Raw genomic sequence first — 19472 nt, forward strand, 5'->3', positions numbered from 1 at the left:
CTCACTTGAGCATCCTTTTCCTACTAAGTGTTAGCTGAGAATGAAGGGCACCTCCTACAGGACCAAGGGAGAGGGGATAAACAATACCTTAGAGAAGTTTTATACAGTAAGTTGCTATTCCTTGTTTCTTTCCTAGCCTATAAGGACATTTCCCTACCCTTCCTGCTGACCAAACTGTAGCCATATCTGGAAAGAAAAAAAAAAAGTATCTTTATTATAAGGAAAATACACAGCAAAACAGAGCTGGAAAGTGGTGTGGGTAGAAGATCTAGAAAAAAAATCACAAAACAAGCTGCTCAGTTACCAAACGAGCTGTTTAAACATGGCTTCCTGCTGTGAAGGAGAGTGATTGAGCCCTTATCTTTCCCACCTTTCCTGATTCAAAAAAATCTGCTCTTAGGGCTGGGCCCCGGGAGCCCCATTTTCCAATCTGTTCTCTTCCTGGAGTTGGGGAAAGGTTATATAGTTCTCAGGCTTTCAAGATGCAGAAGACAATACGGAGAAGGAAAGGATGTTCTAGCCCTTTGGTCCAGTGTTATCCCCAGCCCTATCCCTCAGTATTTGTTGATGCCAAAGAGACGAACCCCATGGAATTGGGGTAACTTAGGCAGCAGTACGCTAAGCAATGAGGCTGTGTTGATGATGAAGTGAGCAGCATCATACTTGGTGTAGAAGCTGGCCAGGAGGTAGCTGGGGAGAGAAGAAATGCGTTGAGTGAAGTTGGCTTTCCCTATTCATATTTATCATCTTCCAGTGACTTCTATTTTAAATGACCAGTTTTATTACATGTAGTCCTAGAATATCTGAAAGTATTCCAGCTAAATTAACAGTATTTACTTTGGGGTTGGGGAGAAAATCAGCACCTTTAACTGGAGATTTATAAGTTAGTGTTTTTGAATTGTTAGTGACATGGCAAATGACAGCTGAAGCCCTTATGACTGTATGCCTATATGAGAGTTCCTTTGCTTCCATTCCCCACAGTTTTCACAGATCTATATCAATCTGGCTTTCTTTATTCACTTCCTTTGGAAGTGTAAAACCATTTGGTTTTACTTGGGTGTTTTTTCAGTCCTTTCTGCATTCCCATACCACCAAAGAGGCAGCAAGGAATGCTTGACTACTATTTCCTACTTTTTACTGCTCTCCCTAGATTTAGACCATACCATAATATCTTCAAAGGGTCTAAGAGTAGTCTGCTCTTTTAAAGCTTCCCAGGGTGGGGGTGGGGGCGGGGGGGTGTCTGCACCGGACACTTGGAGCATTTCCCATTATCTCCCCCTGGACTCACAGTACAATAGGAGAGATGCTGAGGAATTTGCGGGAAGAGGTAAATTGGAGCCCGTAGTCCATCTGTTCCCAGTGTGTCAGTAGCCGAGCCTTCCCTTGGTCTGGGGTCTCAAAGGGTGTCCCTTTCACTGTATGTAAGAAGACATACATAGCCTAGGAGGAAGGAAGGGGGCAGTGTGAGGAGGCAGAAAATAGTCCTTCAGCCCAGGAATTATGCTGAGATCCCAAAAGGAAGACAAATGATTTTGTTTTTGATTGGGAAAGGCCTGGGTTGGGTATAAGGGTGTGGTTTAGTGCTCACCAAGTTATGGATGACGTTGGTCAGGGTCCAGACAACAGGTATGCTGAAGAAGGGGATGCTGAGTAGAACCACATGCAGCAGTCCTACCAAGACGATGTAGGCCAGCCAGATGCCCCGGCTATTCATCACGCGAGTGTTGGGGTTTACTTCGCTGTGTGCCACCCCCACATTCATCCTACCACAATGGGGGATCAGGCAGGAGTCCAACTCAATTTCCTGTCAACCTCTCTGAGTTTGTTCCCACAAATTGTCTCCTAAGTAGTCCAAATCCCCTGAACTCCACTGGGAAGAGCTTCCCCACTGTGCACAAAGGAAAAACTGAAAACTTGGGGAAGAAAATTTAAAAGGCAAGACAGGCCCTCTCTACTCTTACTCACTGTGATCCTTAAAAGTTCAACCGTAACCTGAAGGGGTGAGCCTAGGCTTGGGGCAGGGAGTCCTGGCAGCAGGGGAAACCAGGAACGCGGGGTGAGCAGACAAGACTCCTTTAGTCCGCACCTTCCTCGGGGGCTTGCCATCGTGTCTCTCATCCCCGTGGCCTGTAAGCAGGCCGCGTCCCAATCCCTTTCTCAAGAGCGGGGCGCTGCCCAGTATTTCCCCTCCTGGCTTTTCGACGGAGCTAGGAAGGGACCTGCGTGCAGCATCTCGAGAGATGGAGCCCTGTCCCCGATTCCAGGGGCGTCCCTGATCATCTGAACTTGGCCCTTTAAAATCGTGCTTGTCGACGCCGAGTTGTGAAGCCTATCTGGCCAGTCCGGCTTTCCTTAAAACTGCCCAAAACCTGGTGTTGAGCCCGCCTCGCGCGCCTCCCGGCTTCCCTCTCGGGCGTCGTCCGTCGGCCGGCCTCGGGGCTCCCTTAGGAGCTCCTCTCCCGGTTCTTAGCCGACGCTCCAGGCTTCCCCGCCCCCGCTTCTCGCCTCCCCGCGTTTCTCCTCAGTCCCCTTCCAGGTCCTGGCGGCCCCTACCTGCGGCTTCCCCAGCGGGTCCCACTCGAGGCGCGGCGTCCGCTCCCACACCTGCGGTCTCCACGAAGCCGCCGCCCCCGCCCAGCCGCCCTCCCCCTATTGGTGTAACGCGGTCAGCGCTGCCGCCACCCATTGGCTGGCAGTTTGCGACGGGGCCGCGCGATTGGCCGCCGTTTCCGCCGTTCGGACCGCGCAGGGCCCGCCGCTCCCCCGCCCCGCCTTCGGAGAGAGCTGGGGGAAGCCGCCGGCCGGGCGAGCGCGACGTCCGCTCTGGACTAATGGGAGGGGTTGGTAGTGTGAAGCGGGAGTAAGAGCCACCGCGATTGGTCCGCGTGGCTCGCTGCGCCTAGGCGGGAGCTCCGGGAAGCGGAGGCCGCGGGCGGGGGTGGCGGCCTGGAGGGGCGGCAAGATGGCGGCGGAGGCGGTGGAGCTCCATAAGCTGAAGGTACCGTGAGGCGGGGCGAGGCTGCCTTCGGCGTTCTGGGGACTGCGTTCTGCCGGCCGGCTTGCGCCTTTTACTACGTGTCCGCCTTGCCGGCATTTCCACTTCGCTTCCTGGCTCCCGCCGTAGTTCTTTTCTTTTGTGCCTCTGGTCTTGCCCACTACGCCTTCCCGAATTTCCCACTTCTCCGTAGGGTTTTGCGGCGCATCTTTGCTATTTCGGCTCTTTCTTCGCCCTCGTATCATCCGTCCCTTCCCCGCCGGGTGTGCAAGTGCTTCCAACTGCTCCGCTCCCTTCTCGGTTCTCGTCAGAGCTGCATTACGTCAGTGGTCCCCCCTTTTGCCCCGCGCTGGAGCCAGGACCCCTTTTTCTTCCTGGGTCGACGCGTTCCCGTCCGTTTTCCCAGGCCGGCATTCCCGTCCCCTATGACGGCAGCTTTGTGTGTTTCTCCCCGTCCGCCTTTCGGACACGATCCAGAGAACGCGCCCACTCCTTTTTTTTTTAGTGGGGTTACGCCCTCGGAGCTAACTTTGAAATCTGAGGAGAGGCCTCGGGAGCTAGGCCTCTCAGACGCCAGCGACCTCGGGGAACTCGGGTCGTGAAGGCACAGCACCTGGGATCCAGCAGTCCTCGGATTCCCCGCCCCCCCCCCCCCCCCCCCCCCCCCCGCCGCCCTGTCCTTACCAGCGGGAACACTGCTCACTCTTAACTGTGATGTTTTGGGAGAGCCCTAGGTTTCTCTCTCTCCTTTTCATCTCGCGGAGGGCCCTGCATCTCGTGGTGTCACCACTGGGTGACACTCTCAGTCACAGGGCGGTTTTAAATGGTGTCTTTTGTGAATCTTGGTAGCTTCCGCACATTGGGATGATTATTTTCCTGAAGAAGAGAATAGTTTATTTTAGGGTCAATTGAGAGAATATCTTGATTACTTGTCCATTTGCCGCTTCACAAGTAGTTTTCCCATCAGGTACTTTGGTCCCATCATCCTGGGAACCTTGGACAAACCAGGCTGATTTAGCCAAAGCTGTAAACTGATCCTTTAAGACTTGAAGAGCTTTTACAAAGGAGTAAGGAGAATAAGGGTGGGGAGGGCACATGCTCGTTGGCAGCAGTTAGCCTTTCTGTGAAATCTGATTTTTCACCCATGGATTCTGAAGTGGATTAGTGGGTTTTCACATATCCTGGAGTTGCTGTTAAGTTGGTAGCACTGAAACATGTGGGTTATATCAGTGGTCTCCTAAGTCGACGAGTGAAGAAAATTGAGTAACCACCTCTGTTGTATGTGTTAAATAAATTATGTTCTGTGATACTGTTAGGTATGTTATAAAATATACACAGAAAAGAAAGTTGGCTTTTTAAAAAAAGTTTATTCTTTTATTTATTTGAGAGGGAGAGTGTGAGCAGAGGGAGAGCGATAAGCAGACTCCAGCCTTAGTGTGGCGCTGGGGCTCAATCTTACAGCCGTGAGATAACAATCTGAGCTGAAATCTAGCATGGGACATTTAACTGACTGAGCTACCAGGTGCCCTGAAAAGAAAGTTTTGAGTGAATGAGACAAAAAGGAAATATGAGTAGGAGATTTAATATTTTCTTTTTATTAATTCCACTTTTAAAATACCCGGAGTAAGTCACTAGTCTTGAGACTTGCCTTTATGGATTTTGTGTTGGTTTATGGAGTGTTTCTTTCCATAAAATCTGATGGCCTGAAAAGGATGCACCCTTTTCTTTTTTTCTTAAAGATTTTATTTATTCATGAGAGACACAGAGGCAGAGACATGGGCAGAAGCAAGCTCCCTGTGGGGAGCCAGATGTGGGACTCTATCCCAGGATCCCAGGGTCACACCCTGAGCCAAAGGCAGATGCTCAACCACTTAGCCACCCAGCACCACCCCCCCTTTTTTTAATATGTATTTCTTTTTTAGAGAGGGAGAGAAGGGGAGATGGAGAGAGTCTCAAACAGACTCCCGGTTGAGTGGGGAGCCAGACATTGGGCTCAGTCTCATGACCCTGAGATCATGACCTGAACCGAAATCAAGAGTCGGAAGCTTACCTGATTGAGCCACTTAGGGTGCCCCTGAAAAGGATTCACTCTTTTAATCACATTTGCTTGTCTTTGCTTTTTCTCTAGAGCACTTCTTAACCTTTTGGAGGTCACAGATATCTTTGAAACTCTGATGAAAGGTATGAACCCTCTCCCCAGAAAAAGGCATGTACATATACTTTGCATGCGATTTGAGGGGCTTCATAAAACTACTTTGTAGCCCTGAGGAGTCCGTGGACCTCTGGTTAAGAACTTATGCCTTTAATTCTGACTTCCAGGACAGTTAATGTTTGGTTCCACTGTTGATCTTGATGAAGTGATCCTGACTTTGGGGTTGACAAGAGTTTTATCTCTTTTTTAAAAACTCTTTCCAGTTTTATAAAGAGTTTGGGGCTTTTGTATGGAGTCTCGGAAAAGAACAAGCTTTGAAGTAGGAGGGAAAAATATCTGAATTCTTATATAAGTTCACATCAACAGCAAATTTCTGAAGTTTTGTAGAAATGCAGTCATTCTAACACAGTTGGAGAAAAAAAACAATGTGGGTGAAAATGTCTTGAACTGTAGTGGTACCAGATTTCTAGTCAACGGTGAAAAAAGGGATTACTGCTGAGGAGAGAACCACAAGGGTGTATAGTGTCAGAGTGTTGAGAACAGTGAGACATTTGTAATATTGACGCATAAAGCTCATTTATGTTGGTGGTTGAAGATAGTTTGGAAAAAAAAAAAAAGGAAATGAACTGTGTGGCCATAAATGTAGAACGGAGTGATACTGAAAAGCATTTTAACTTGTGTAAGGTGGTTTGGTTTTTGTCATGTGGGCAGAAGATGAGGAGCCTTTGAAAATTTGAAAGGAAGAGCTGATGCAATCAGTTTGTATTCTTTTGGCAGTGAGGAGGATGGGGTCTGGAGAGAGAGATTTTACCAGTTATATTTTTATTATAATAATTACTCTGCGGCTTAAAACCTTTTGATTATATTCCTGTCAATCTCTCCAGTTTCTTTTTTTACACTTCTCATCACAGTAGCTTTATTTCATTTCATTCCTCAGAATAGCTGTATTCATTAATTACTAACACTATGTGGCATTTACTATGTGGCAAGGTCTGGTATATATACACACACACACACACACACACATATATGATATATGATATGTGTATCATATACATCAACTGATTTAATTTTCATAGTAACCCTGTAAGGTAAATGCTTCTATTATCTCCATTTTTTAAAAAATGAGAAAAATGGAAGCTCGGAGAGATTGAGTAACTTGCCTTAGTACACAGAGCTAATAATAAGTGGTGACTCAAATCCAGGTAGTCTGTCTCCAAAGTCATATTCTTAATCACTGCACTACTGCCTTTCTTTACCTCAGAACCCAGAACAGTTACACATGCTTTTGGCTAAAGCGCTCCTGCCCGCTCCATACTCCCGTACCTTTGTCTTACTCAGGCATCAGTCAAATATCATTTACCCAAGGAGCCCTTAGGTAGGATAAGTTCTCCATATCCACACACATGATCAGACCACTTTTTAAATGCTTTCATAGGACCCTGTTCTTTTTTTTTTCGTATTAAACATGTATATGATCATTGGTTGCTTTATTTTCTTACTAGATTTTAAACTTCATGTGGGCAAGAACTCTTTCTCTTTTTTGTTCATTTATTCTAGTGTCTAGGATAATGCTTGATGGAGTGGGTGCTCAATCACTGTCAAGTGAGTAAACTTAGTAAGACCCGAAATAAGCTGGTGGATATTAGAATAGGAATGAATTTGAAAGAAATTTGGGATATAAAATTGTAAGTATAGATGAGTTAGATGTGTGAGGAATGAAAGATGAATCCAAGGTTTGAGTAGTCTAGGTTGAGAGGAGAAGCAGCCAGTTTTGTGCAGCAGAAAAGATAAGTTCAGTTTTGGGCTTAAGTGTCTTTGAGATTTGCACTTGGAGATGGCTGATAGTCAGTTGGAAATGTGGGTCTCCTTTTCAAGAACTGCAAGCTGATAGTAAAGATTTGGTACATATTCAGAAAATATTTATGGAGTGCCTACCATGTGCCAGCTACCATAGGTTCTCGACGTATAGCAATGAACAAAGCAGACAAAATTCTTGTCATGGAGTTTATATTTTACTGGGGGAAAGCTCAATAAATAAGTAAAATTTATAGTATGTCAAATAGTGATAAGGTCTATAGAGAAATATAGGAACGGTGTTAGGTAGTAGTAGTAGTACGGTGGGATTAAGGGTATTGACATTTTAAATAGGGTGACTAGGGTGACTAGGGAAGGCCTTATTGAGAAGGTGATGTTAAATTAGAGACTCAGAGGTAGAAGAGTGAGTCTTATGCAAAGTGTTATGCGAGGACCTGATAGGTGATCTTTAGGACTCTGGCTTTGACCTTTGAGATAGGTTACCAGTGGAGGGTTTTTGAATAGAGGGATGACATTTTGACTTTAATTTTTTTTTTCCCTGACTTAAATTTTTAGATCACTCTGGATACTTTGTGGAGAGTAAACTTTAATGAGGTACCAGGGCTAAGAGTTACAGTAATCTGTATAAAAGACCAGAAAGGGGATCCCTGGGTGGCGCAGCGGTTTGGCGCCTGCCTTTGGCCCAGGGCACGATCCTGGAGACCTGGGATCAAATCCCACGTCGGGCTCCCGGTGCATGGAGCCTGCTTCTCCCTCTGCCTGTGTCTCTGCCTCTCTCTCTCTCTGTGTGTGACTATCATTAAAAAAAATAATAAATAATAAATAAATGAATGAATAAATAAATAACTGACCAGAAAGGATTAGATTCTGTATATACAATAGTTCCCCCCACCCCATTCATGGGAGATATGTTCCAAGACCTCCCAGTGGCTGCCTGAAACCTAGGGTACTGGGATGCCTGGGTGGCTCGTGGTAGAGCGTCTGCCTTCGGCTCAGGGCGTGATCCCGGGAATCCAGGATTGAGTCCTGCATTGGGCTCCCTGTTAGGAGCCTGCTTCTCCCTCTGCCTGTGTCTCTGCGTCTCTCTGTGTCTCTCATGAATAAATAAATTAAAAAAAAAAAAAAAAAGAAAGAAAGAAACTCAGGGTGCTGAAGCCTGCATATACTGTATTTTTTCTATAAATACATATCTATAATAAAGTTTATAAATTAACAGTAACATTAATAACACTAACAAAATAAATATACTCTAATAAAAGTTACATGAATGTGGTCTCTTTCAAAACATCTTACGGTACTATACTCACCCTTTTTGTGGTGATGTGAAATCAAATGCCTACATGATGAGATGAAGTGAGGTGAATGATGTAGGCATTGTGACATAATGTTAGGCCATTATTGACCTTCTCATGATGTGTCATAAGGAGAATCATATACTTCTGGACTGGATAACTGAAACCACGGAAAGCTAAGCTGTGGATAAGTGGGGGGCTACTGTATTTTAAAGGTGAAGCTGACAGGATTTGCCGGTGATTGGATTCTGGGATTGAAAAAGCTTTTAATAAAGTGGAATGAGAAAGCCAAAGGAGTCTTGGTGAATATCGGTATTTATAGGGCTAGATAAAAGAAAAACTAGCAAGGAAAGAGAAAGATAGAGCTTGTGCATGAGAGCAGTGCTGGCATTTTGGTAGTTAAGATAGGGCTGAAAGTCAGACTTAAACTGGCATATTTTTTAACTGTGATTGTTAAGCAAATTATTCAGTGTCTTTAAGCTTCATTTTCCTAATTTCTTAGTTTATAAAGTGGGGTCATAATGCCCACCACATAGATTTGTTGTGAGGATTAAGTGAGGAAATCACATTCAAAGTACTTAATGATTTATCTGTCATATATTTGTACTGGAAAATAAATTTGAGTTTCTATCATATGGAATGTTATAAATGATATAAGATGTCTTTGCACTCAAAAATGTGCAAACTAGATTGAAGGATAACAGATGAAAAATTTGAATTAAAATTCAAAGATTTGTGGGGCACCTGAGTAGCTCAGTCAGTAGGCTCAGGTCATGATTTCTAGGTCCTAGGACCTGGAACCCCATGTTGGCCTCTTTGCTCATCAGGGAGTGTGCTTCTCTCTCTCTTTCTCTTTCTCCCCCTCTGCCCCTCCTCCCTGCTTGTTCTCTCTCTCTCTCTCTCTCTCTCTCAAATAAATATAATCTTTAAAAAAATTAAATTTTTGTAAGCCAGAAGTCACAGGAATGAATGATTAATGCCAAATGTATTATGTGGTCAGTTGATTGGTCCTTCCCTGTAGGTTAGATAGGTAGAATAGAAAATACTTTATTGATACTAAAAAATAAATTTTTTACTTATTTGGTTTTATATATATATATATGTTATATATATATTTTATATATATATATAGAATAGAAAATACTTTATTGATACTAAATAAATTTTTTACTTATTTGGTTTTACATATATATTCGATATATATTTATATATATATATGTATATATTTTATTTATTTATTCATGAGAGAGGTAGAGACACAGGCAGAGGGAGAAGCAGGCTCCCTGTGGGAAGCCTGATGTGGGACTAGATCCCAGGACCCTGAGATAACAATCTGAGCCAAAGGCAGATGCTTAACCACTGACCCACCCAGGTGCTCCAAAATAACATTTTTTTCAAAGACTTTTTATTTATTGGGATCCCTGGGTGGCTCAGCGGTTGAGCACCTGCCTTTGGCCCAGGGCGCGATCCTGGAGTCCCAGGATCAAGTCCCACGTTGGGCTCCTGGCATGGAGCCTGCTTCTCCCTCCTCCTGTGTCTCTGCCTCTCTCTCTCTCTCATGAATAAATAAATAAATCTCAAAAAAAAAAAAAAAAGACTTTTTATTTATTTATTCAGAGGCTGAGACACAGGCAGAAGGAGAAGCAGGCTCCCTGCAGGGAGCCTGATGCAGGACTCGATCCCAGGACTAGAATCACGTCCTGAGCCAAAGGCAGACACACTCAACCGCTGAGCCACCCAGGCATCTCAAAAGAACATATTTAAAAAAAAAAAAAAAAAAGAACATATTTTAAAAGCCAGACATATTGAGTGAATTTTATGGTATGTGAATTATATGTCAATAAGGCTATTAAAAAAAGAGTTAAAGAACACTATATATAGAATAATAACATTAATGTAAAAAATAATGCAAATACACACTCCATACAGATAAATTACTACTGGCTGAATCTGGGAAGAAGCAGCTTACTGATAACAAATGTAGAAGGCAAACTTTTTACCATACGCCCTTTTGTACCTTTAGAATCATAAACTTGTACATGAATTACCTATTCAAAAACTAATTTCAAAAATTTTATTTTTTGTTGGGGCACCTGGGTGGCTCAATGAGTTAAGTGTCTGACTTCAATTTAGATCATGATTCTGGGGTCCTGGGATTGAGTCCCACCTCAGGCTCCCTGCTCAGCAGAATCTGCTTGTCCCTCTCCTTCTGCCCCTACTCCTACCCCTCCCTTGCTCATGCTCTCTCTTTTGCTCTCAAATAAATAAAATTCTTAAAAAATATATAACCAGGGGATCCCTGGGTGGCTCAGCAGTTTAGCGCCTGCCTTTGGCCCAGGGCATGATTCTGAAGTCCTGGGATCAAGTCCCACATCAGGCTCCCTGCATGGAGCCTGCTTCTCCCTCTTCCTTTGTCTCTGCCTCTCTCTCCCTCTCTGTGTCTCTCATGAATAAATAAATAAAATCTTTTTTAAAATAATAATAAAATAAAATGTTATTTTATTTATTTATTTATTTATTTATTTATTTATTTATTTATTTATTTATTTTTAAATGTTATTTTAAAAAATTTAAGGTAGGGCAGCCCGGTGGCTCAGCGGTTTAGCGCTGCCTTCAGCCCAGGACGTGATCCTGGAGACCCGGGATCGAGTCCCACGTCAGGCTCCCTGCATGGAGCCTGCTTCTCCCTCTGCCTGTGTCTGTCTGTCTCTCTCTCTCTCTCTCTCTCCCCCTCCCTCTCTCCCTCTCTCCCTGTGTCTCTCATGAATAAATAAATAAAATCTTAAAAAAAAATTTTAAGATACATACGTATAAAAATGGGTAAGATTTGATATTATAAGTTAGTTCTCAATGTAGGCTTTAAAAGATTTTTGTTCTACTACTAAGGTAATTGTACCAAAATGAAAAGTGAAAAGAAATGAGCAGAACCCATAATATAATAACTAAAGTAATACAGTATGTAAAAACTCTATATAACAATCTCATTTGACCAGAAAGGGGACATAGAGGTGCTGAGAAGACCACTGAATGAGCCCAAAGATCTGGGTTTAGGGACTGAGAACTGTTGGGGGCTGAGATTTTAGTGACCAACGGCAAATGGCAGGGCCATTGGTCAGCAGTGATGGATGCTACACTACTAGTTGTACCAGTTTGTCAGTTCCCAAGTGTAGATTAGCAGCCTATGTAGAAACCACGATTCCATTTCCTGTCAACTGGGAGGTTTTTGTTTGTTTGCAGGTGTTGCCTATATCTAGGCATAATTTGGGGGAAGAAAAAGAAGGGAGGAACAATTCTGTTAGAGAGTTGAGGTTTGAATTGCCTAAATATTTACCAAAGTGTTAATTTAAACCAGGAAGGGGTAAGGAATGGAGGCTTCTGTGGAAGATTGGGGTTATAAGAAACGAGTAAAGTTGTATTGCTAGGCAGCCCCGGTGGCTCAGTAGTTTGGCACCACCTTCAGCCTGGGCTATGATTCTGGAGACCCTAGAGATCCTGGATCCCTGCAGGGAGCCTGCCTCTCCCGCTGCTGCCTGTGTCTCTGCCTCTCTCCGTGTGTCTCTCATGAATAAATAAAAAATCTTAAAAAAAAAAAAAGTTGTATTGCTCTGTAAACAACAAGCACCTTCTAAACACACACACACACTAATGATATATTTAAAGTGTTAAATGAATATATAACACAGTGTTATATTTTAAGTGTTAAGTGCTGGGGTTACATGAGACTTTTATTTTCTTCTGTATTTTTCAGAATTTTCAAACTATTCTACAGTAAGCATAACACTTTTGTAATAAACCAAGAAAATATGTTTTTAAAAGATTTTATTTACTTTAGAAGGAGAGACAATGTGCAATGTGCAATGGGCAATGTGCAATGGGACGAGCAGAGTGGGGAAAAGACTCTTAAGCCAACCCCAGGCTTAGCAGTATGCCCTAGTGCTGAGTCCTACATAGTGCCTAATCCCACGACCCGAGATCATGACCTGAGTCCAAACCAACAGTCAGAAGAATTGGGTGCTCAACTGACTGAGCCACTCAGGTGCCCCAGCAAAACTTTTTAAAGTGTAACCTAAATCACAAGCCTTGTTCTCCAGGAAGCTGAAAGAAAATGAAAGAACAAAGTACCAATGTGGGAAAGATACAGGTTCTTAAGAAATGGACCTTAGAGATCACTTAGAGTTTAGATTCTAGGTTAATAGTATTCAGGGTATGGTCTGCAAGCCAGTGCTGGGTCATGAATCGTTAGCGGTTAAGTCAAAAAAATGCTGAGTAAGCATTTAGAAACTTAGAGCAGTTTGGTGTCACTGCTACATCCAAATGTGTGATGATTTTTATAGTAATTGGTTTTTATTTTTATTTTTTTTATAAAAGTACTGAAAGTATTAGTCCATCTGGCTGAAATATTAAAAAGTTGGCAGCCCCATCAGTCTGCCTAATTAAAAATATATTGATCTGTGAAATTCAGAAATCTGAGAAGCAGAGATTCTAATATTGTCTAATCCTTCACCCAGTGTCTAACACTTATGAAGTGCTTACCAGCTGCCAAGCACTGTTGTAAATGCTTTACAAATATTTACTTATTTAATCATCCCAATAATCCCATGGTATAGATGCTGTTGCATTTCATAGGAAACTGAGGCACAGGGAGGTTAAGTTAGTCATCCAAGGTTACACAGCTGTAAGTGGTAAAGCTGAAATTTGAACCCAGGGGACTTTAGAAGGGGGAGCATTTTGTGCTTTTAGTGAGTGATTTATCTACCATGTTTCTCAAAAGGAGTGCTGTTGGTTTGTTTGTTGGGTAGGAGAGTTCTCCGCAGAGTATCCCTATTTACCTGACCTCACTGAATGCTCCACCCGCTCAGTCATTGTGTTGGGGGGAAAAAAGCTCCCCTCTCCATTTTCAAATGCTCCCTTGGTTGAAAGCCTTCCAGAGATGCCTAGCATATTCCCTTAATTGTAAAATTCTTTCTTCTGTAGGGATCTGCCTTCTGACCTCTCCTGGTTGATCTTAGATCTGTACTTCAAAGCCATTGAAGTCTTCTTTCAGTGCCAATCTATTTGTGCACTGATTTGCATATTGGATTTCTAAAGCCTTCCTTTTCCTGCTTGTTCTCCTTGGATCAGCATGTCATTATGCTTCTTAAAATAAGAATCAATCATTTAGAATAGATTATTTTTCAGTTACCATAACCCAGAATTTGGTAGCAAATCATACCATTAACCCTCTTTGTACTTGTAATTATCTAAAATCCTGAGGTCTTCAGGATTACTGTTGAGTCTGATCTTGCTCATCTGGTTTTTAAACAATTTAAGTTTTGAATCTAAATGAAATACTTTATTTATTTATTTATTTTTTAATGATAGTCACACACACACACAGAGAGAGAGGCAGAGACACAGGCAGAGGGAGAAGCAGGCTCCATGCACCGGGAGCCTTTATTTTTTATTTATTTATTTATTTTTTAATGATAGTCACACACACAGAGAGAGAGGCAGAGACACAGGCAGAGGGAGACGCAGGCTCCATGCACCGGGAGCCCGACGTGGGATTCGATCCCAGGTCTCCAGGATCGCGCCCTGGGCCAAAGGCAGGCGCCAAACCGCTGCGCCACCCAGGGATCCCTAAGTGAAATACTTTAGGGATGCCTGGGTGGCTCAGTGGTTGAGCACCTGTGTTTGGCTCAGGGCCTGATCCAGGGTCCAGGGATCAAATCCCACATCGGGGCTCCCTGCGAGGAGCCTGCTTCTCTCTCTGCTTCTGTGTGTTTCTCATGAATAAATAAAATCTTAAAAAAAAAATAAATGTAATGCTTTATAGGGATACCTGGTCCTTCCAAATTGAATCTTCTTTTTGGCTCATTGTTCTGTGAAGAGCCTCCCCTTCTTGTCCTCCCTGCCACTTAGTTCTCTCAGTAATCCATCAGGTCTTCCTTCCTCCTTCTGTTATTCACAGAGTTGATAAGCATACCTATTTCATGTTTAGTCAAGTTACTGATTTAGCACTCTTACATAGAACTTGATAGCATGCCATTGGATATTCTTTCCATTTTGACATAGATCCTTTAATCGATTCATATTGATATTAAACTAGATAACACATCTGACTAATTCTTCAGGGGTCAGACTTGTATGCATGTAAATAGTAGATTGCAGTAAGAGATAAAAGTAAGAATCTACTTTTAGATACTTAAGTTTTCTACTTAAAGATTGATTTTAAAAAAAAGATTTTTTTTTCTGTATGCTAGCTGGTACAGTAATGGGGGGAGGTGCTGCCCCTCAGAAATAGCTAGGGATTTGTAATAATAAATAGTTGCATGAATAGGAATTTTATTAAAGTAAGTTTATTCTTCACCATCTTTTAGAAAAGTCCTCTTGCATATTGAATATTATTAGAGAGAAGTGGCCCATCTTTGTGGATCTGGAGATTTAGTGGGTTTAAGAGTGGTAGTTTGGGAATTGAACTTTTTTTTCTTGTGAGAACTACCTTATTTATTTATTTAATCATTGGGTTCATTCTGTTAACTAAGGAAAAGCTTTATTCTTTTTTCTCAGCTTGCCGAACTAAAGCAGGAATGTCTTGCTCGTGGTTTGGAGACCAAGGGAATAAAACAAGATCTCATCAACAGGCTCCAGGCATATCTTGAAGAGCATGGTGAGTGTTTTGTAGAGGCAGAGTGATATGAGAGAGGGGATTAATATTTAGGCTCTGTCATGTGGAAGATTTCTCCTTTTCCTTTAAGCTGTTGGTGATATAAGCTCTTTTTTTAATTAAAAAAATTTTAAAGATTTTATTTATTTATTCATGAGAGACACAGAGAGAGAGGCAGAGACACAGGCAGAGGGAGAAGCAGGCTGCATGCAGGGAACCCGATGTGGGACTCGATCTTGGGACTGGGATCACGTCCTGAGCTGAAGGCAGACGCTCAACCACTGAGCCACCCAGGCATCCTGATATAAGCTCTTAATTAACTGTATCAAAACTCTTGATCATCCAAAACAGTGGTTATAATGCAAAGAAATATACCCCTCCCCTTTTTTTTTAAGACACTAATTTTATTTCAGTAAATTGTTTAAAAGGAAGTATGCTAAAACAGGTATCATTAGATTGAAAATTGGGAGATTTGAATTCTGCTACCTCTTTTTTTTTTTTTTTTTTAATTTTTATTTATTTATGATAGTCACACAGAGAGAGAGAGAGAGAGAGGCAGAGACATAGGCAGAGGGAGAAGCAGGCTCCATGCACCGGGAGCCCGACGTGGGATTCAATCCCAGGTCCCCAGGATCGCGCCCTGGGCCAAAGGCAGGCGCCAAACCACTGCGCCACCCAGGGATCCCGAATTCTGCTACCTCTTATGCCAGAAAGTTACTCATAACTTTGAATAGTCACTGTTTAAGTGACTAGGTGTCTGTTCTGATCTATGCAATGAGACAAACGTTTCCATACTTGAAATTGGTAAATCTAAGGAATCTCTGGTTCCTTCTAACTCTGACATTCTATAATTCCACTTTTTAAAAAATAAACCAGGGATCCCTCGGTGGCGCAGCGGTTTGGCGCCTGCCTTTGGCCCAGGGCGCGATCCTGGAGACCCGGGATCGAATCCCACATCAGGCTCCCGGTGCATGGAGCCTGCTTCTCCCTCCGCCTGTGTCTCTGCCTCTCTCTCTCTCTCTGTGACTATCATAAATAAATTAAAAAAATAAAATAAAATAAAATAAAATAAATAAAAAATAAACAAAACCAGCTTTATTTAAGGCATATTATCATTCCAGGTTGTACAAGTTCCTGCTAAGTTTTATTTATTCCCTTTTATTGCTTTTACCCCAACTCCTGTAAGCAGCTATTCTAATGTGCTTGATATGTTTTTTTTGTCTTTGTCCTTGTAAACCATGTAGTGTTGTTTGGAATACAATGTTTTTATATAATTGGTAGTGAGGCCATAGCCTTACTTTAGTTCTCACTTTTTTTTTTTCTCTAAGTACCGTGGTTTTTTTGTTTTGTTTTGTTTTGTTTTGTTTTTAAGATACATTCATATCTGTGTGGCTGTGGCTGTGTAGTCACCTAGTCTACTGATTCAAATTCCTGGATAGTGTTCTATCATGTATGGAATCTACTACGTTATACTTAATTCACCTGGTAACACCTATATTGCCTTCTAGACTACTACTTTCATATTCTTTTATATTTCTTGGTGAGTGTCTTTCTAGGGTATACACCCAGGAGTGGGATTACCAGTTAATATCTATTCATAAGGTATTCCTGATATGATTAAGCACTGCCAAATTATTTTCCAAAATTGCTTTGTAAATCTACAGTGCCATCATCAGTGCATGAGGGTTCTTGTATCTCCTCCACACACCTAAACTTGGCACTATCCTGTCAAGTGGCTTCATTTTCATTAATCTGTTGTTCAGTTTACATTCCTCTAGTTATTAAAAAGTTTGAACATTTCTTGTGTTCATGGTTTGTAGGGTTTTTCCTTTGCCGTTTTTCTTTTGGGGTTCCCATAATTCACTTGTTAGTTTGCAGACATTTCTTTTATATTCTGGTAGCTGTTCCCTGTTGGTCTTTTTTTCTTTTTTTTTTTATAAATTTTTAATTTTTATTTATTTATGATAGTCACAGAGAGAGAGAGAGAGGCAGAGACACAGGCGGAGGGAGAAGCAGGCCCCATGCACCGGGAGCCCGATGTGGGATTCGATCCCGGGTCTCCAGGATCGCGCCCTGGGCCAAAGGCAGGCGCCAAACCGCTGCGTCACCCAGGGATCCCTCCCTGTTGGTCTTAAACACAAATACTTTCTTTGTCATTTGTTTCTTTTTCCATGGTGTCTTAGTTTTGGAAAATCTGCAATTTTTCATATATAACTTTTACGTCAGTGTTTGGTTTTGTTGTTTTGTTTTGTTAAGATTTATTTATTTATTTATTCACGAGAGACAGAGATACAGGCAGAGGGAGAAGCAGGCTCCATGCAGGGAGCCTGACATGGGACTCGATATCGGGTCTCCAGGATCATGCCCTGGGCTGAAGGCGGCGCTAAACTGCTGGGCCGCTGGGGCTACCCTGCAGTGTTTTGTGGTTTTTTTTTTTTTTTTTTTTTTTTTTTTTTAGAAATCCTTCTCACCACTAAATATTAAAGATATTCTCTGTAACATTAATGTTATAGTTTGACCTTATTATGGTTTTTCAGTGCAGCTAGAGTTCAACTTTGTATTAATGTTAGGTAGAGAATAATACAGCTTTATCTTTTCCATGTGGAGCAGATTTTATGAGCATCAGATCTGCCTTCAACTATTGAATTTTATTTTGGGAAAGCAAAATGATTATAATTTTAGCCTAAGTACAGTGATCAAGATGGTTTTTTAGCAGGGCTTGACCTGAATATTTTAATATTCTTTAGCTGAAGAGGAGGCAAATGAAGAAGATGTACTGGGAGATGAAACAGAGGTGAGTTGGAGAGAGTAAGGTTAGTCACTGGCCTGGCAACATGTTGATAACCTTGGCCACATTGCTTACCATCAATCATTAGAGGGCTTAAATGCTAACTTGTTAGGGGAGCATAGAGGGGGAATGAAGGTTCTGAAAAACTGGTTCATTTTTGAGTTCTAATACTCTTTTATTGTTGGGTACTTAATGTTTGTTTATATTAACCATTATTTCATTTGGTTTTAGGAAGAAGAACCAAAGCCCATAGAACTACCTGTCAAAGAGGAAGAACCTCCTGAGAAAACTGTTGATGTGTAACTATCCCTTTTTTATGATCTGAGTAAGGGCAGATAGTTCTGGGTTTTGGAGGGGTTTAGTCTTTCACTCTCTTTACTTCTTAAACCTTTCCATTGGCTTTTTCATTTTTCATTAGATCATACATTTTCAGAACATGGTCCCAGTGAAGCAAAGTGGTTTGTCTCTGGGTTATGTAATAGATAACTAGGACCAGGAAACTTCAATCTTAGACAGAGTTTAGTTCTAGCCTTTGTTGTAGGACCATAATAGATGATTCTTTTTCTGTATAGAGAAACATCTAGATTTTCTGTGAATAAGGAATTTTGTAAGGGAGGATGGTTCTGAGCAGAGATAATGTCTTTTAGGTAACACTTTATTCTCTCTCCCTTTTTGATTTACAGTGGAAGAAGGGAAGACAAAGTACTAGAGTAGAAAGTGGACCTTGATTTATTTAAACTATGCCACAGGGCAGCCCGAGTGGCTCAGCGGTTTGGCACCGCCTTTGGCCCAGGGCCTGATCCTGGAGACCTGGGATCAAGTTCAGCGTCGGGCTCTCTGCATGGAGCCTGCTTCTCCCTCTGCCTCTCTCTCTCTCTCTCTCTCTCTCTCTCTCTCTCTCTCTCTCTGTGTGTCTCTCATGAATAAATAAAATCTTTAAAAAAAACAAAACAAAACTATCCCACAGGTTGATCATAAACCTCTTTTTTGAGGGCTGTCAAATCCAGTAATTAATAACCGTTGAATCCTTTTTAACATTTTTGTTCCTCATAGCTGTATTTATGCATTTAATTATAAAAAATGATATATGTGCTTGTGATAAGTCAAATACTACATAGATAAGTATATAAACTGAAAATTATGTACCTCTTCACTCCACTCCCATCTGACTTTCCAGAGGTTTTCAATATATTTCTTTAGAATGTTATATGGAGAGTTTGTGTATGTATGCATGTACAGATACATATATACATACACTAGGCATATTGTGGGTTTCTTGATTATTCTCATGTCTTTTTATAAAGTCATTATATAATAATTTTTTTAAAAATTTTATTTATTTATTCATGAGAGACACAGAGAGAGGCAGAGACACAGGCAGAGGGAGAAGCAGGCTCCACTCAGGAAGCCCAACATGGGACTTGATCCCGGGTCCCCAGGAGCACACCCTAGGCTGCAGGCGGCACTAAACCGCTGCTCCACTGGGGCTGCCCTATAATAATGTTTTTATTAAAATGTTATATATAAGGCAGGGTTCTTTTTTTTTTTTTTAAGATTTTATTTATTGGGATCCCTGGGTGGCTCTCTGTGACTATCATAAATAAATAAATAAAAAAAAAAAGATTTTATTTATTCATCAGAGACAGAGAGAGAGAGAGAGAGAGAGGCAGAGACACAGGCAGAGGGAGAAGCAGGCTCCACGCAGGGAGCCTGATGTGGGACTTGATCCGGGAACTCCAGGATCACACCCTGAGTGGAAGGCAGGCGCTCAACCGCTGAGC

At 42.0% G+C, this 19472-nt stretch overlaps 2 protein-coding genes across 2 annotated transcripts in view; one reads left to right on the forward strand and one right to left on the reverse strand.

Annotated features, from left to right (window-relative positions):
* Positions 1–187: 187 nt before the first annotated feature.
* ORMDL2 (ORMDL sphingolipid biosynthesis regulator 2) lies at positions 188–2710 on the reverse strand. Its single transcript, XM_041756453.1, has 4 exons — positions 2554–2710; positions 1589–1763; positions 1289–1440; positions 188–690 (listed from the first exon to the last, which is right to left on the reverse strand). Exons 2-4 carry the CDS (start codon positions 1760–1762, stop codon positions 555–557), a joined length of 462 nt encoding a protein of 153 aa, XP_041612387.1. The 5' UTR covers position 1763; positions 2554–2710; the 3' UTR covers positions 188–554.
* Positions 2711–2841: 131 nt separating this feature from the next.
* Positions 2842–19472, forward strand: part of LOC121491486 (SAP domain containing ribonucleoprotein) — a 50316-nt gene continuing 33685 nt past the window's right edge. Inside the window, exons 1-4 of the mRNA XM_041756452.1 lie at positions 2842–2998; positions 14807–14906; positions 17651–17697; positions 17923–17990. Coding sequence (XP_041612386.1) covers positions 2963–2998; positions 14807–14906; positions 17651–17697; positions 17923–17990 — 251 coding nt within the window. The 5' untranslated portion in view covers positions 2842–2962. The remainder of the gene's footprint in view (positions 2999–14806; positions 14907–17650; positions 17698–17922; positions 17991–19472) is intronic.

This window comes from Vulpes lagopus, chromosome 5, assembly GCF_018345385.1.
Source record: "Vulpes lagopus strain Blue_001 chromosome 5, ASM1834538v1, whole genome shotgun sequence".
In the NCBI taxonomy this organism is placed as follows: domain Eukaryota; kingdom Metazoa; phylum Chordata; class Mammalia; order Carnivora; family Canidae; genus Vulpes; species Vulpes lagopus.

Bases quoted from the DNA above. Each gene is read 5' to 3' on its own strand.
- ORMDL2 (XM_041756453.1), bottom strand. From the start codon at position 1,762: ATGAATGTGGGGGTGGCACACAGCGAAGTAAACCCCAACACTCGCGTG. The intron at 1,441-1,588 runs GTGAGCACTAAA...CCTTCCTCCTAG, and splicing joins CCAACGTCATCCATAACTTG to GCTATGTATGTCTTCTTACA. The intron at 691-1,288 runs GTGAGTCCAGGG...TTCTCTCCCCAG, and splicing joins AGCATCTCTCCTATTGTACT to CTACCTCCTGGCCAGCTTCT.